This window comes from Muscardinus avellanarius (assembly GCF_963383645.1).
Source record: "Muscardinus avellanarius genome assembly, chromosome: 18".
Classification (NCBI taxonomy): domain Eukaryota; kingdom Metazoa; phylum Chordata; class Mammalia; order Rodentia; family Gliridae; genus Muscardinus; species Muscardinus avellanarius.
In genome coordinates this window covers 212,388-229,875 of record NC_137804.1, presented here as the reverse complement: position 1 = coordinate 229,875, position 17,488 = coordinate 212,388, and the positions used below count along the sequence as shown (strand labels likewise).

Below are 17,488 nucleotides of genomic sequence, written 5' to 3'. Positions count from 1 at the left end.
AGTTCCCATGGTGCTGGTGTGTGTGTTACTGGGGATTGAGCCCAGGGTTTTTTTATTTGTTTGGTTTTGGTGGTACTGGGGGTGGAACCCAGGGGCTTTTCTACCTCTGGGCTATACTCCCAGACCTATTTTTTTTAAAAATAGTTTATTTGGAAACAGGGTCTCACTAAGTTGCTGAGAGCCTCACTAAGTAGCTGAGGCTGGCTTCGAACCTGTGCGATCTTCCTGTCTCTGCCTCCCAAGCTCGGGGATTACAAGCGTGCGCCACCACGCCCAGCTTGAACCCAAGGTTTTTCTACCACTGAGTTACACCCCTAGCTCTATTAATTAATTAATTAATTTATTGTACTGGTGATTGAACTCAAGGGCATTCTCCCTCCAACCTGTCTCAGCCTCCCAAATGCTGAGATTATGAGCGTGCGCCACCATTCTTATTTTGAAATAGGGTCTCTCTAGACTGATGGGAGTCTTATCTCTTGCTGAGGCTGTCCTCGAACCTGCGATCCTCCCTTTTCAGCCTCCCAAGTACAGGTGTGTGCCACCTTACTGGGCTTCCCAGCCCTTTTTATTTTGAAAGGGATCTCAGCTAAATTACTTCCCTGCCCCTCCCCCGACCTCCAACCTGAGTTGCTCTTGTCTCAGCCTCCCAAGTACTAGGATTACAGGTGTGGGTATGGCCAGGCACTGACAGCACTGGTCTTTATTCCTCTGCCTATGAGAAACACCTTCCTCCCTCGACCAAGCACAGCTGATGCTGGAGAGGCAGCTCTGGGGATGTGCAGGAAGAAGAAATCCAGGGCTGGGGCCCGCCAGGGCAGCAGAATTCATTGAGACCTTGATGTCAGTGTAGACTTCCAGACTGAAACAAAAGCCTTCAACTGGCGGCCTTCCTGAGGTCCAGGAGCCCGAGTTGGGAGGTGGGCGAGATCTGCAACAACTGAACCAGGGCTCCCGGTGCCCTTTGAGCGATGCTGGGTTGCCTGGGAAGAGTCTTGAAGGAAGCACACCTGCAGATGCCCTCTCAAAGTGGGAAAAGGGTGCCAGCCCCACGTGGTGGCGCATGCTTGTAATCGCAGTACTCAGGAGGCTGAGACAGGAGGAGGGCAGGCTCTTGGCCAGCCTCAGCTATTTAGTGAGGGCATCTGCAACTAATTGAGATCCTGTTTCAAAATAAAGGAGCCAGGTGTGGTGCTGCACGCTTGTAATCTCAGCATTTGGGAGGCTGAGACAGGAGGACCACGGTTCGTGGTTAGCCTCAGCTACTTAGTGAGGCCCTTTGCAACTCACTGAGACCCTGTTTCAAAATAAAGAACAACAACAACAACAACAACAACAACAACAAAAAATAGAGCTGGGGGTGTAGCTCGGAGGTAGAATGCCCTGGGTTCCATCCCAGTACTGCAAAAAATAAATAAATAAAGGATAAAAAAAAAATAGAGCGGGGGTGTAGCTTGGAGGTAGAATGCCCCTGGGTTCAATCCCAGGTACCACAAAAAATTAATTAAAGAAAGGATAAAAATAGGGCCGGGGATATAGCTTGGAGGTAGAAATGCCCCTGGGTTCAATCCTCAGCACTGGAATTTAAAAAAAAAAAAAAAAAAAAAAAAAAAAAAGCCAGGTGTGTACTTGGGAGGTTGCGACAGGAGGATCGCAGGTTTGTGGCCAGCCTAGACAATTTAGCGAGGCCCTCAGTAATTTAGTGAGATTCTGTTTCCACATAATAAAATAAAATCGGGCTGGGGGTTTCGCTCAGAGGTAAAATGCCTCTGGGTCCAATCCCCGGGTGCCACACACACACATTGATGATGATGATGATGATGATGATGATAATAAACTATAATAAAAATGATAAAGTGGGCATGAAGCTTGGCTGTTCTTTGCGGGTCACTCTTTAGATGGAGGCTTGCAGATCAGCCTTCCTCTTTCATTAAAATAAATAAATACATAAATAAAACCTAAGTTCCTCGCCGTCAGAGGGTCGCCCAGCCCGCGGCTCCTGGAGGGCGGGCCGTCCTCTGGGCGCCTCCCCGTCTCGGGTCTCCCAGGCGGGCGGGGATGCTCCCGCCTCCGCCCGTCCGCGCCGTCCAGCGGCCTCCAGGTGCCCGGCGCGAAGGCGGCGCCACGGAGGAGACCCCGGGAGCCGCGCGGCTAAGACCCCAGACCCCAGACCCCCGACCCGGCCGCCGCCTGGACCATGAGCGCCCGGGGAGCCCGGCCGCGCGCCCCCGGGCTCTGGGCCGCCGCGCTGCTCCTGCTCGGGCTGCCGCGCCCGTGCCCGGCCGACGGTGAGTGCTCCCGGGCGGCGGGGCCGAGGCCAAGCGGGGGGCGGCCAGCCGGGAGGGAGGGGGCCCGCGGCCGCCCTGGTACCCGGGCTCCCTCCCCGGGCACCCCGACTCCCAGGCTCCCTCCCCGGGCACCCCGACTCCCAGGATCCCTCCCCGGGCACCCCGACTCCCAGGATCCCTCCCCGGGCACCCCGACTCCCAGGCTCCCTCCCCGGGCACCCCGACTCCCAGGATCCCTCCCCGGGCACCCCGACTCCCAGGATCCCTCCCCAGGCACCCCGACTCCCAGGCTCCCTCCCCGGGCACCCCGACTCCCAGGCTCCCTCCCCGGGCACCCCGACTCCCAGGATCCCTCCCCGGGCACCCCGACTCCCAGGATCCCTCCCCGGGCACCCCGACACTCAAGCTCTCTTCTCCGGGCATCCCAACTCCCAAGCTCCCTCCACGGGCACCCCGACTCCCAGGCTCCCTCCCCGGGCACCCCGACTCCCAGGCTCCCTCCCCGGGCACCCCGACTCCCAGATCCCTCCCTCCGTCGCCCAGACACCCAGGGTCCCTACCCCGACAGACACCCAGCGTCCCTCCTCAGGCACCCCCCCATCGTTCCTCTCCCCGGACATCCAGATTCCCAGCATCCCTCCCCTGGCACTCCGACTCCCAGCATCCTTCCCCGGGCCGCTCTGGTACTCAGCATCCCTTTCCCAGCCTAGCGTCCCTCCTCCGGACACCCCGGCACCCAGCGTCCCTTCCCCGGACACCCTGGCACCCAGTGTCCCTCTTCTGGCTGCCCTGATACCCAGCAGTCCCCTCCTCTGACACCCCAATTCCCAGCGTCCCTCTCCCCCAAACCCCACCACCCAGGGTCCTTCCCCCGGGCACCCCCGACACCCAGCATCCCTCCTCTGCCGCCCTGATACCCATTGTTCCTCTCTTGGACATCCTGACCCCCAGCATCCCTCTCCGGACCACACCAATACCTAAAATCCCCCTCCCAACCCACGACCCACGCCAATACCCAGCGTCCGTCCCCCGACCCCCCTGATACCCAGTGTCCAGCTCCCGGACACCCAGCGTCCCTTCTGGGGCCACACTGACACTCAGCATCCCCTTCCCCCTCTGGGACACCCCGGTACCCAGAATCCTGCTCTCAGCCACCTTGATACCCAGCGTCCCTCCCTGGGCACCTGGGCACCCAACATCCCTCTCCCGTCCCTAATGCCAGCCTGGGCTCCAGACCCTCCCTCCCTTGTTAACTGAGTGTGGGTCCTGTGATCCCGCCCGGGCTTTCCCAAGGTCTCCAGGAAAGTTCTTTAGAATGAAATCACGTCTAGGTGCCCGGGAACCTCTTCCCGCTGAGATCAGTTTTCCACCGACCCTCAGTTTCTCAGCGTCTGTGACATGTGTGCCAACGACCATGAGTGGTTAGAAACTAGCTGGGAGGCTTTGGCTCCCCAGAAGATCTGAAAGATGAGGGGGGAACCTGCTGAACCGCGGGAGAGGGAGCGTCCTGGGGAGAGGGAGAGCTCCCACGAAGCGTGTCTGAGTAGCCAGGAAGATGGTAAATGGTGATGGTGAAGCGAGCCTCTGGGGCTGGGGCCAGAGCCCAAGGCGGTGTCCAGACAGGAGACACAGGACAAATAGGTGGGGCCCGAAGACAGCAGATTCTCTAGAAAATGCACCCTCTTTGTTTTTTGAACCCGGATCCAGTTTGTAATACTTCCCCTAAGTTAGCAGGTTTGGAGCCCTGTATCAATTCCCATGTGAAAAGCTGATTCATCTGTGTTTTGATGTTAGAACAAACCCCCTGTGAACTTGAAGACCGATCTGAAGGAAGCCAGTGTAGAAGCCCGCAGTCCCCAATGCCGGGGGCGGGGGTGGGGGTGTGTGGTTGCTAGTAAGTCCACACAGCGGCCAGTCTGGATCCACAGAGAAAGGCCCTCCGTGGATTTAGGATGCCCTGTGTATTTTAAAAGGTCACTCTTACCTAGCAAGCCTTCATGGGTGAACCGAGAAGGCACTCGCAAAAAGCAACATGGTGGTTAAGGAAAAAATAAATACTGCAGGGGCTATCTGAAAATGTTTATGCTCTCTGTTGGAAGTGCAGGCTTGAGGAGTTCTTTCTCATTGAGAGTGGACGTCTTTATTTCTCCACGTCTTCAGAATTAGAGGCAAATCATTTTTAACTTTGAAGCTACTGGTGGCCGCTGATAACGTATTAAACTGAGATGTAAGCCACATAAAACTTACTACCAGACACATGTAGCTCAGTGGTAAAGGGCTTGCTTCCCCTTGTGGCTCTCCAATACCAAAATAAATAAATAAATATACAGTTCAATACTTTTATTTTTTTTAATTTATTTTTGATGGTACTAGGGGTGGAACCCAGAGGCTTTCTACCTCCGGGCTATACTCCCAGACCTATTTTCTATTTTATTTGGAAACAGGGTCTCACTAAGTTGCCGAGAGCCTCACTAAGTAGCTGAGGCTGGCTTCAAACCTGTGCGATCCTCCCGTCTCAGCCTCCCAAGCGCGGGGATTACAAGCGTGCGCCACCACGCCTGGCTAGTTCAATACTTTTAAACATAGTCATGTTGCATAAATCATGCTTGGGATCTAAGTCTAGAGTATTTCCATCACCCCTAAATGAAATCTCCTCCCACCTGTCAGCGGCCAGTCCACTGATGATCTTGTAGTACTTTGGGCCTTATGGAGACTTGGGGAAAACAAGCTGATTTTAAGGAATGCAATAGAGTGAGTCGGAGCCAGTATTGGCTTTTGGACAATGCAGACTTGTGTAGCAATTCTAATTCCTTTGAAAGAAATACCCATGAGCTTTTAGGGCTTCCCCTTAGCATGACAACTTCCATAGAATGCCACGTGGATAAGGATGGATTATTTTGCACCTGTCTGGTTGGAGGCGGGTCATAGGACATCCAAGGCAGATGTCCCTGGACCAGCGAGATGAGGACAGCCACCCAGGGTCGCCTCCTCACTACCTGCCACAAAGGTTTCCTCCCCCTTCTCCCTTTTCTGTCTCCATTTCCCCAATAGAGCATTATAAGTATACTTCCTTTCTAAAAATTCCGTGTGCTGGGCTCCAGCTTTTATAATAGAGCCATTGAAGTATTATAAAAGGATTCTTTACTAAATGCATGTTTAACTACCGCGATCTCCCACACCTGGTTACGTGTGTACATCGTGGCGGAAGGAGGAAAAATAATTGTTCAGCTGAGCTGTGGCACTGGGCAGATATTTGAAGAGATAGATTTGGCCAGAAAGGTGTTGTTGTTGATGTTGTAGTTGTTGTTTGGTACTGGGAATTGAACTTGGGGGCATTCTACCTCTGTGGCTCATGCCCTCTGGCTCTTTTTACTTTATCTTGAAACTGTCCTGCTAAGTTGCTGAGGCTGGCCTCGAGCCTTTGATCATTATACCCAGTTTGGACAGAAACTATTCCTTTTTTTTTTTTTTTTTTTTTTTTTTTTTTTTTTTTTGTGGGTCTGGGGATGGAACCCAGAGGCATTTGACATCCGAGCTACACCCCTGCCCTATTTTTTATTCTTTATTTTGAAACAGGGTCTCACTGAGTTGCAGAGGGCCTCACTAAGTAGCTGAGGCTGTCTGCAAACCGTGATCCTCCAGTCTCAGCCTCCCGAATGCTGGGATTACAAGCGCGCCACCACGCCCAGCTTGGAAACTATTTTTTAAAAAAATAAGTCAATAGCCGGGTGTGGTGGCACACGCTTATAATCCCCGCTTATAATCCCTGTGTTTGGGAGGCTGAGACAGGAGGATCATGAAGGTTCGAAGCCAGCCTCAGCTGGCTTAAGAGACCCTGTTTCCAAATAAAATATAAAATAGGTCTGGGAGTGTAGCCCGGAGGTAGAAGGCCCCTGGGTTCCATCCCCAGTACCACAAAAAAATAATAAGTCAATAAGAAACATTCAGTGCTGGTGTGGTGCCGCACGCTTGCAATCCCAGCATTCGGGAGGCTGAGACGGAAGGATTGTGGTTCACAAACAGCCTCAGCTACTACTTGAATGATAATATATTAAGCGAGTCCCACTGGCGCATAGAGACACGCGCAGATCCATAGCAGACATTATGGATGCCTTTATTCGTGGGAGATCGGCCTCCAGCCCGCGTGGGGGGCTGGTGGCGGGCGGGAGAGTGCCTCCCCCCCTCTCGGGCTCCTCTCTGAACTCTGCACTCTCTTCTTCCTGGTCCCCTCGCGGAATCGCAGAGCTCCACCTCCTAGCTTCCGGCCCTGCCCCTGCGGGCCAGGGGCGACTCAAACCTTTCACTACTTAGTGAGGCCCTTTGCAACTCAGTGAGACCCTGTTTCAAAATAAAGGGAAAAAAATTAGGACTGGGGGTGTAGCCCAGAGGTCGAATGCCCCTGGCTTCCATCCCCAGACCCACACACACAAAAGGAAACATTCAAATAAAAAGTGCTTAGTTTACCTTTGACTAATTAGACATATAGTAAAAAGACCAATTATGGTTCTTTTAATTACTTTCAAAATGGAAAAAAAATCTTAATGTTAATTAAATGCAAATGAACGGTTTGGGTAATGGTTATAGGGAGAGATTTATTAACGCCACAGATACTTCCTGAGAATCTACTCCATAGTGGGCGTTGTTGCTGCTGATGAAGACGGGATGATGGGGAACCGGGTCCTTTCTGCTGGGAGCTTTCAGATCCCAGGGGCGAGGGAATCACTTACTCAGATAATGGTGTGAATGAAATAGAAAACTGTAACGTGGGCAATTGATAGAATTCAAAGGCTGGAGGTGCTCTGAGAGCTTGTCCTGGGAGATTTCGACTTGGTGCAGGAGAATCAGAAAGAGAAGTAAGAATCAAGTAGGCAAAAGACGGTGCAGAAAGAATGTCCTGGGAGAATAGCATTCAAAGAAACTGGGCTGTGCGTGGGAAGAAAGTAGGACCTGTGACAATGGAAGGCGTGGCTGGAGCTGAGTCCACACAGGAGTGGCTGGAGGTGATGCTAGGGATACGGAGGGCTCCGCATCTTGGAACCTCAGAGGACCGGAGCGATCGAATGACTTCAAGTAGTAGAGCCACTGATCAGGCCATTCTACCTCCGAGCTACACCCCAGCCCTATTTTTTATTCTTTATTTTGAAACAGGGTCTCACTGAGTTGAAAAGGGCCTCGCTAAGTAGCTGAGGCTGTCTGCAAACTGCGATCCTCCAGTCTCAGCCTCCCGAATGCTGGGATTACAAGCATGCGCCACCACGCCCGGCTGCAGATTGCATTTTGAAAAGCTCACCCTCAGCCAGGTATGCAGGCACACGCCTGTAATCCCAATACTTGGGAGGCTGAGACAGGAGGATCGAAGGTTCGAAGACAGTCTCAGCAAGTAGTGAGACTTTCATCAACCTAGTGAGATCCTGTTTGCAAATAGAAATAAGAATAGGGCTGGGAATAGAGCTCGGAAGTAGAATGCCTCTGTACCAAAAATCTCCATACCAAAAAAAACAAAACAAAAAGAAAAAACCAAAAAAGGCTAATTCAACCAAAAAAGTAACTTTAAGAAAAAAGCTCATCCTTGCTATGGGGATGGAGAGTAGGTGTGGCTGAGGACACAATTGGATGCAGAGAGGCCAGATCATCTCAGTTATCCAAGCAAGAGACAGGAGCAGGGTGGGGGTGTACAAGGAGTTGGTACAGGAGTGGAAGCAGAAGGTCTGGACCAAAGACAAAAATGTATCATGGAACTGGATTTTTTTTTTTTTTTTTTTTTTTGGTACTGGGCATTGAACCCAGAGAAATTCTGCCTCCAAGCTATACCCCTAGACTGATTTTATTTCTTATTTGGAAATAGTCTCACTAAGTTGCTGAGAACCTCGCCAAATTACTGAGGTTGGCTTTGAATGTGTGATCCTCCTGTCTCAGCCTCCCAAGTGCTGGGATTACAGGTGCGTACCACCATGCCTGGGTCATCTTAAAAACCAAAAAACAAGCTGGGCGTGGCGGCACAGGCTTGTAATCTCAATATTTGGGAGGCAGAGACAAGAGGATTTCAAGTTTACTGCCAGACTCAGCTGCTTAGTGAGGCCCCCTGCAACTTACTGTGATCCTGTTTCAAAATAAGGAATAAAAAATAGGGCTTGGGTTGTAGCTCAAAGAGAGTGCCCTGGGTTCAATCCCCAGACCCGAAAAATAAAAAAAGCTTCAAATTTTGGCTTTATTTATTTCTCTATGTCTTCTTTTTCATTTTATTGATTTCTTTTTTTTCTTGGTACTGGGGTTCCTGGAAACCCTTCTATCTCCGGGTTACACTCCCAGACCTATTTTATATTTTATTTGGAAACAGGTTCTCTTAAGCCAGCACGGCTGGCTTCGAACTTGCGCGATCCTCCTGTCTCCGCCTCCCAAGCGCGGGGATTACAAGTGTGCGCCACCACGCCCAGCCATTTTATTGATTTCTGTTCTCTATTATTTCCTTTCTACTTCTTTAGACACTTTGATTTTTATGATTTCTTTTTAGGTTTTACAGAGAGAATCTTCGATTGTTGAGATTTCAGCTCTATGCTTTTGGAATCTGAGACTTGGAGGCCATACATTTCCCTTAAGTCTAGTTTCTTCACAAGTTTGTGTCCCTTAAGTTAAAATTGCAGTCGCTTCTTTGAGCCCCTGGCTCATTTAGAAAGATACGTTGTGATTTCCAGGCAGGAGGAAATTCTCGTCGTCGTCGTTGTCGTTGTTGTTGTTGTTGTTATTTTGGTGGTTCTGGGGTTCCTGGAAACCCTTCTACCTCCGGACTACACTCCCAGACCTATTTTATACTTTTTTTAAAATTTGGAAACAGGGTCTCTTAAGCCAGCAAGGCTGGCTTCGAACCTGCACGATCCTCCTGTCTCCGCCTCCCAAGTGTGAGGATTACAAGCGTGCGCCACCGCGCCTGGCCTCCTTGTTACTATTATTTTATCATTGAGAGATCACTGACAGGCTGAGCACCGGAGTACACACAAGCTGAGCTGGGAGGATGGAAATTTCAAGGCCAGCCTGAGCACCTTAGCAAGACTCTGTTTCCAAATTAAAAAAAAATAAATAAAAGGGTTGGGGCTGTAGCTCAGAGATAGAATAGAACAGACCTGGATTCAATCCCCAGTACCCCCTCATACACACAAATCAATGTATTATGAAAGTTTTGCGCTAAGCATGGTGGTACAAACTTGTAACCCAGTACTTGGGAGGCTGAGACAGGAGGATCGCAGGTTCATGGACAGCGTCAGCAAGTAGTGAGACTCTCATCAACCTAGTGAGACCCTGTTTCCAAATAAGATATAAAATCAGGCTGGGGGTGTAGCTTAGAGGTAGAATGCCCCTGGGTTCAATCTCCAGTACCAAAAATAATTGTTTTTTAAAAAGAAAGTTTTAGCCAGGTATGGTAGTGCACACTTGTAATCCCTGTGCTTGGGAGGCAGAGAGAGCCTGGCTGGTTTAAGAGACCCTGGTTCCAAATAAAAATAAAAAATAGGTCTGGGAGTGTAGCCTGGAGGTAGAAGGGTTCCATCCCCAGTACAAAAAAAAAAAAAAAAAAAAGAATGTTTTGCTAAGAGATGGGAGTAAAGTGTTCTGTTCTAACTGGGGTTTTTCTTCCTGGCCTTTACCTTAAACTCCCTAGGGCTGCCTGGAGCATTGCTTTTTCTCCCCAGGAGACTCCCAGGGACCACAGGGCTTCTCCTACACCATGGTGTCCTTGCCTGGAGCTCTCTGCCTGGGCTCACACCTCCGCCTGAATCACGCTCCCATCCCTACGTCCACATACCTTCTTCCAGGCTCCCACCTGCCATATTGATGAGGGGCGGGAAGCCAGGGCAGACATGGGCCTGCCGACCTGTCCAGGGGGAGAGAGACACGGCACGCACCAGGGAATCTGTTGCGGGAAGGGCCCCATGATGCCCTAAATCCAGGACAGAGTGAAGGGAGCCACGTGTTCTGTAGGGACCACTTAGGGCGGCAGAGGAGTGGAGCTGAGTCCTCACTCACCCTGGACACCAAGCGCCCCAGGTCAGGGAGCCCAGCTCAGGGAGCCCTCCACATGGTGTTTGCAAAATATCTTTTTATTTTTATTTTATTATGTGTGTGTGTGTGGGGGGTACTGGGGATGGAACCCAGGGGCCTTCTACCTCCAGGCTACACCCCCAGCCCTATTTTATATTTTATTTGGTAATAGGGTCTCACTAAGTTGCTGAGAGCCTCAGTAAGCTGCTGAGGCTGGCTTTGAACCTGCAATCCTCCTGTCTCAGCCTCCCATGTACTGGGATTATAAGCATGTGCCACCACACCCAGCTATAAAAATACCTTTTTTTTCTTTTTCTTTCTTTCTTTCTTTCTTTCTTTTTTTTTTTGTGGGTCTGGGGATGGAACCCAGGGGCATTCGACCTTCGAGCTACAGCCTCAGCCCTATTCTTTTTTATTCTTTATTTTGAAACAGGGTCTCACTAAGTTGCAGAGGGCCTCACTAAGTAGCTGAGGCTGTCTGCGAACCGCGATCCTCAGGTCTCAGCCTCCTGAATACTAGGATTACAAGCCTGCGCCACCATACCCGGCTATGTAAAATAGCTTTTTAAAAGTAAGATTTGACCTTTTTAAAAGAAAGATTTGAGCCGGAGGTGATGGCGCAGGCTTGTAATCCCAGCATTTGGGAGGCTGAGAAAGTAGCTCAGAAGTAGAATGCCCCTGGGTTTCATCCCCAGTACCACAAAAGGAAAAAAAATGTAGCACACACACACACACACACACACACACACACACACACACACAGAGAGAGGGAGGGAGGGAGGGAGGGAGGGAGAGAGAGAGAGAGAGAGAGAGAGAGAGAATGAGAATGAATACAAATTATATCAAGAATGAAAGAAACCATGCGTGGTGGCGCACACGTGTAATCCCAGCATTCGGGAGGCTGAGACTGGAGGATCGTTCACGGACAGCCTCAGCTACGTAGTGAGGCCTCTGCAGCTCAGTGAGACTCTTTCAAAATGAAGAATAAAAAGAAGTAGGTCTGGGGTTGTTGTAGCTCTGAGGTAGAACGCACCTGGGTTCCACCTCCAGTACTAAAAAAAAAAAAAAAAGATTTGAAAGGCTTAACCAGATAACATGCAGTCGGTTATTATTTATTTATTATTTATTTTTAAGAAGACAAGAGCAAGCCAGGTGCGGTGGTGCACACCTGTAATTCCAGCCCTTGGGCAGTTGAGACAGGAGGATTGCAGGTTCGAGGACAGCCTAAGGAGCTTAGTGACACACCCAGCAGCCAAGTGAAACCCTGTTTCAAAACAAAAAAAAGGGCCAGGTATACAGCTTGGAGGGCGAATGACCTGGGATTCAGTCTCCAGTATACAAAGGAGAAAAGAGGAGGAGGAAAGAAAGGTAAAGAGAAAGAAAATAAGAAAAGAACAAACCAGGAACATTGGCTCCTTTGAGCCCACAAGTTTAGGACCTGCCTAAATCCTAAATAGCAAGGCCCCATCTAGCTCGGGGGGGGGGGGGGGATGCCTGTAACCCCAGGTGCTGTGGAGGCTGAGGCAGAAGGATCGCAAGTTCAAGGCCAGCTCTGCAGTGGGCTTTGTAAAGAGGTTCTCGTGCGTGTGTGTGTGTGTGTGTGTGTGTGTGTGTGTGTGTGTGTGTGTTGTACTAGAGATGGAACCCAGGGGCATTCTACCTCCAGGCAACACCCCCAGCCCTATTTTTTATTCTTTATTTTTGAAACAGGGTCTCACTGAGTTGCAAAGGGCCTCATTAAATAGCTGAGTCTGTCTGCAAACGGTGATCCTCCTGTCTCAGCCTCCCAAATGCTGAATGTGCGCCACCACGCCCGGCTACATTTTTAAAAAGCACTAGTGTAAAGTTTGCATAGTGTGATGCCTGTAATCCCAGTACTTGGGAGGCTGAGACTGGAGGATCACAGGTTCCAGGCCAGCAACTTAAAAACACAAGAGTAAGCCATGCACAGTGTCCCACGTTTGTAGTCCCAAAACTTGGGAGGCTGGGACAGAGGATCGCAGGTTCATGGCCAGCTTCAGCAACCTAGTGAGATGCTTCTCAATTTAGTGAGACCCTTTTTCAAAATAAAAAGAAAAGAAAAGAAAAATAGGGCTGGGATGTAATTCAAAGGTAGAATGTCCCTGGGTCCCATCCCCAGTACCAAAAACAAAAAGCAAAAACAAACAACACTAAAACCTACCAGTGTCGTGGTCCTCAGCGTCCAAGGGCATTTGGGCTCGGTCCACTGCGGAGCTTCAGTGCTGGCCGGTGTCTGCAGTTTTCTGCAAATGATCCCCATAGATCAGAGTCCACCCGGTTTGTGCTTGTGCCCACACAGGGAAGCTCTTCGTGCTGGAGTCTCAGAACGGCTCACAGGGCCTGGACCTGCAGGCGGCTCCGCTGGCCTGCAAGAGCAGGGGCGCTCACCTGGCGTCCGCGGAGGAGCTGCGTAGAGTGGTCCAGGACTGCGCCTTCGCCGTGTGCACCACCGGCTGGCTGGCAGACGGCACCCTCGGGTAGGTCGGGGCAGCCGGGGGGCTCTGCTTTGTGGGTCACCCCAAGCATCCCGAGGACGCTCTACGGGGCTCAGTATCTGTTCTGCGAGGCTCTGGGACAGGTAAAGTGCCTCAGGCAGCGGATTCCAGAGTGCTCTTGTTTGAATTCTCACATAAAAGCATTTTTCTGGAGCAGTGTCAGTCTTTTTTCCTCTATTATTTTGAAATTTCCCTTTAAGTTCCAAAACGAGTACATTTTTGTTGTAAAAATGTCAAAAGATATACACATATATATAGTACACACACATATAGTACACACACACATATTGCTAGTAAGAAACGAGACTCTTTTCTTCCCTACCTTATTAGGTAATGTCTGTTAATCATTTAATATATATTCTTAGCCGGGCGTGGTGGCGCACACTTGTAATCCCCGGCTTGGGAGGCGGAGGAGACAGGAGGATCGCGCAGCTTCGAAGCCAGCTGCGCTGGCATAAGAGACCCTGTTTCAAAAATCTAAAATAGGTCTGGGAGTGTAGCCCAGAGGTAGAAGGGCTTCCAGGAACCCCAGTACCACCAAAAAAAAAATTATATATATATATATATATATATATATATATATATATTCTTTTTTCTTTTTTGGTGGTGCTGGGGATGGAACCTAGGGACAGTCTACCTCCGAGATACACCCTCAGCCTTATTTATTTATTTATTTAGTGGTACTGGGGGTGGAACCCAGGGGCTTTTCTACCTTGGGACTATATTCCCAGACCTATTTTATATTTTATTTGGAAACAGGGTCTCACTAAGTTGCTGAGAGCCTCACTAAGTAGCTGAGGCTGGCTTCAAACCTGCGCGATCCTCCTGTCTCAGCCTCCCAAGCGCGGGGATTATAAGCGTGCGCCACCACACCCGGCGTCCAGACATATTTTTTATTATTTTTTTTGTATATTTTATTTGGAAATAGGGTCTCACTAAGTAGCTGAGGCTGGCTTCAAACCTACGCGATCCTCCTGTCTCAGCCTCTCTCTCAAGTACTGGGATTACAAGTGTGTGCCACCACGCCAATTTATTCTTTATTTTGAAACAGGATCTCACTGAGTTGCAAAGGGCCTCACTAAGTAGTAGCTAAGGTTGTCCACGAACCACGAACCACGATCCTCCTGTCTCTGCCTCCCAATGCTGGGGTTACAGGTGTGCGCCACCACGCCCAGCTCATATATCTTAATCTCCTTTGCTCTGTGGATTTCCATCTGTACATATGTGCGTAGGAATTAACTAATGAGTGAATGAATGATGAATCTCTTTCTTTTTTTTTTGTGGTACTGGGATTCCTGGAAACCCTTCTACCTCCAGCTACACTCCCAGACCTATTTTATATTTTTATTTAGAAACAGGGTCTCTTACCAGAGAGGCTGGCTTTGAACCTGCACGATCCTCCTGTCTCCGCCTCCCAAGCGCAGGGATTACAAGCGTGCGCCACCACGCCCGGCTTATGAATTTATTTCTCTATTGTGGTACTGGGATTTGAACCCAGGGCATTCTACCTCTGAGCTACAACCCCCTGCCTATTTTATTTTTTTGAAACAGGTCTCACTAAATTGAGGAGGACCTCGCTAAATCACTGAGGCTGACCTCCTGTGATCCTCCTGAGCCTGTGATCCTCCTGTCTCAGCCTCCCAAGTTCAGGGATGACAGGTGTGTGCCACTGCCCCTGGCTGAGATGCTGTTTCTTCTATTTTTCTTTTTGTGGTACTGGGGATTGAGCCCAGGGATGTTCTACCCCTGAGCTACACCTCCAGCCCGATTTTATCTTTGTGTGTGTGTGTGGGTCTGGGGATGGAACTCAGAGGCATTTGACATCTGAGCTACACCCCCTGCCCTATTTCTTTTTTTTTTTTTTTTATATCTTTACTTTGAAACAGGGCCTCACTGAGTTGTGGAGGGCTTCACTAAGTAGCTGAGGCCATCCGCAAACTGCGATTCTCAGGTCTCAGCCTCCCAAATGCAGGGATTACGAGCGTGTGCCACCATACCCGGCTTCGATTTTATCATTTTATTTTTGAAATGGGGTCTCGCTAAGTTGCTGAGGGCCTTGCTGAGTTGTTGAGACTGGCCACAAATCTGTGATCCTCCTGTCTCAGTCTCCAAACTAAATGTTTGTGTTAAGCCAGGTACAGTGATGCATACCTGTAATCACAGTGCTTGGGAGGCTGAGATAGGAAGATCACAGGTTCAAGGACAGTCTCAGCAACTTAGCGAGGCCCTCAGCAACTTGGCTGAGACCTTGTTACAAAATAAAAAAATAAGAGATAGGGGGCCAGGCGTGGTGGTACACGCTTGTAATCCCAGCATTCAGGAGGCTGAGACAGGAGGATCACGGTTCGCAGCCAGCCTCAGCTACTTAGTGAGGCCCTTTGCAACTAAGAGGGACCCTGTTTCAAAAGAAAGAATAAAAAATATTGGAGGGGGTGTAGCTCAGAGGTAGAATTTCCCTGGGTTCCATCCCCAGTACCACAAAGAGAGAGAGAGAGAGAGAGAGAGAGAGAGAGAGAGAGAGAGGTGGAGGTGTATATCTTAGAGGTAGAGCGCCCCTGGGTTTAATCTCCAGCACCACACACACACACACACACACACACACACACACACACACACACACTAGAAGAGAAGAGATCAACAATGTTTTGCCTCTGACAGTGGAATGAATCCCTATGGCTCTAACTCAAGCACACCCCCCCCCCCCCCCGGTCTCCCTGCACGTAGGACTTTGCTTGGGGAGAATGTTTCCATATTGACGCTTTCAGCACAGATCATGAATCAGAAAGATCTCGGCTGCTTCAGAGCCCATAGCAAGAAAGAATTGTTCTTCCCCAGTTTTCTCAACCTAGAATAGTTCTCCTAACCCTGTGTCTGCTTCATCTGTTTCAGGACAACCGTGTGTAGCAAAGGGAGCGGTGAGCAGCAGACCATGAGGACTGTAGACGTGGAAATTGAGCGCAGCCCAGCGCCCGGTGGCATGCACAACGCCCTCTGTATTAAGGACGAAGGTCGGTGCCGCCATCTTTGTAACAGTCTGGAGGCTGTGATCTTGGTACTCACTGTCATAGGCTGGGCTGTCGGGCAAAAGGCCTTAAGGCGAGGATTCCCTGGGCATCCGTCACCAAGACGTCTTCCAATTGGGCGGGGAAAGCGGCCAAGCAGTGAAATGCTAAGCAAAGTTCACAGTGGTGGAGAGGAGGGGGTAGCGTTAGCCCAGTCTCCCGGGATCTCCGGGGATGGAGCACGTAACTGTGATTTCCCCCACCTGCCATGAGGGAGCTGGGGTATTTATACCCCTGCACCTGCTGGCTGGTGGAGACGGGCTGAACAACTGAAATGTGAAGGCCAAGGTTCTTCTGGTTCATTTTTGTTTGTTTGCAAAGGCCAAAGGCTCCTGTAGCCTGAGTGTTACCCTTCCGCAGAGAGGCTCATCTGGCCCAGGAGCCCCTGTGCATGGCCATGGTTTGGTCTGTGGGAACGAGGACGGATGTGGGCATCAGTAGCATCTGCTGCAGTTGCTAATGGTCCCTGCTTGGACATCAGTCTCTCTTCCTCGTGAACAGCATGCTTAAAAAAAAAAAAATCCCCAAAAGGACATTTATAGGATGTAGGAAACTGCTCTCAGGGAGGAAAAAATTCAACTTCCTTCTGGGAAATCAGCTGAATGGTGGAGAGTCAACCAGAAAGCAGTCTCCAGGGTAGCACTACACGGGCATCAAAGTGTATTCCTTCTTTATCAGAAAACACATCGCTGATGGGGACTGATGGGGCCTGTTCATGGGACCAGAGGAAGTCTAGCTTCCTGATTGATCATCAAATTAACACAGGTTCTGCTTGGCAGAAATTAACAGGTTCCGCCCGGCCTCATGTGGGAAGTATTTTCAAAAATACTAATGCCTGCCAGGCATGGTGGCGCACACTTGTTATCCCAGTGCTTGGGAGGCTGAGACAGGAGGATCGCAGGTTTGCAGGAAGTCTCTGCAACTTAGTGAGGCCCTGTTTCAAAATAAAGAATAAAATATAGGAGTAGAGGTATAGCTTGTAGGTAAAATACCCCTGGGTACCATCCCCAGTACCACAAAAATAAATAAATAAACAATAAATAAATAAACAAATAAATAAATAAAAATTGATGCCCGAAGCCGGGCGTGGTGGCACACACTTGTAATCCCCGTGCTTGGGAGGCTGAGACAGGAGGATCACACAGGTTCGAAGCCAGCCTCAGCTACTTAGTGAGGCTCTCGGCAATTTAGTGAGACCCTGTTTCCAAATAAAATATAAAATAGGTCTGGGAGTGTAGCCCGGAGGTAGAAAGCCCCTGGGTTCCACCCCCAGTACCACCAAAAAAAAAAAAAAAAAAAAAATTGATGCCTGAGTACCAGCCCTGGAAATTCTGATTTCCGTGTTCTGGACATTGAGGGTTTTTTGTTGTTATTGTTTTTGTTGTTTGTTTTCAAACCACCCTAGTGATTTTAATGTGTGGACTGTGTTGAGAACCACTTGTCTAATGCAGGGTTTCCCAGACTCTTCTGATCCTTAGCAACACCAGATGAGTTCATGAAAATCCACATCCTCGGGCTGCATCCCAGATGCACCAGGCCCTCGACTCCAGGCTGCTCAGAGGCCTTGGTTCGTGGCCCAGAGGCCTGATGCTCA

The 17,488-nt window shown here is 49.9% G+C and overlaps 1 protein-coding gene across 1 annotated transcript in view; it reads left to right on the top strand.

Annotated features, from left to right (window-relative positions):
• Positions 1 to 2,194: 2,194 nt before the first annotated feature.
• The window catches only part of SUSD5 (sushi domain containing 5), a gene marked incomplete at both ends in the record, with an annotated part of 37,032 nt that continues 21,738 nt past the window's right edge, over positions 2,195 to 17,488 (top strand). The window contains 3 exons of the mRNA XM_080715162.1: positions 2,195 to 2,285; positions 12,637 to 12,814; positions 15,722 to 15,840. Coding sequence (XP_080571288.1) covers positions 2,195 to 2,285; positions 12,637 to 12,814; positions 15,722 to 15,840 — 388 coding nt within the window. The remainder of the gene's footprint in view (positions 2,286 to 12,636; positions 12,815 to 15,721; positions 15,841 to 17,488) is intronic.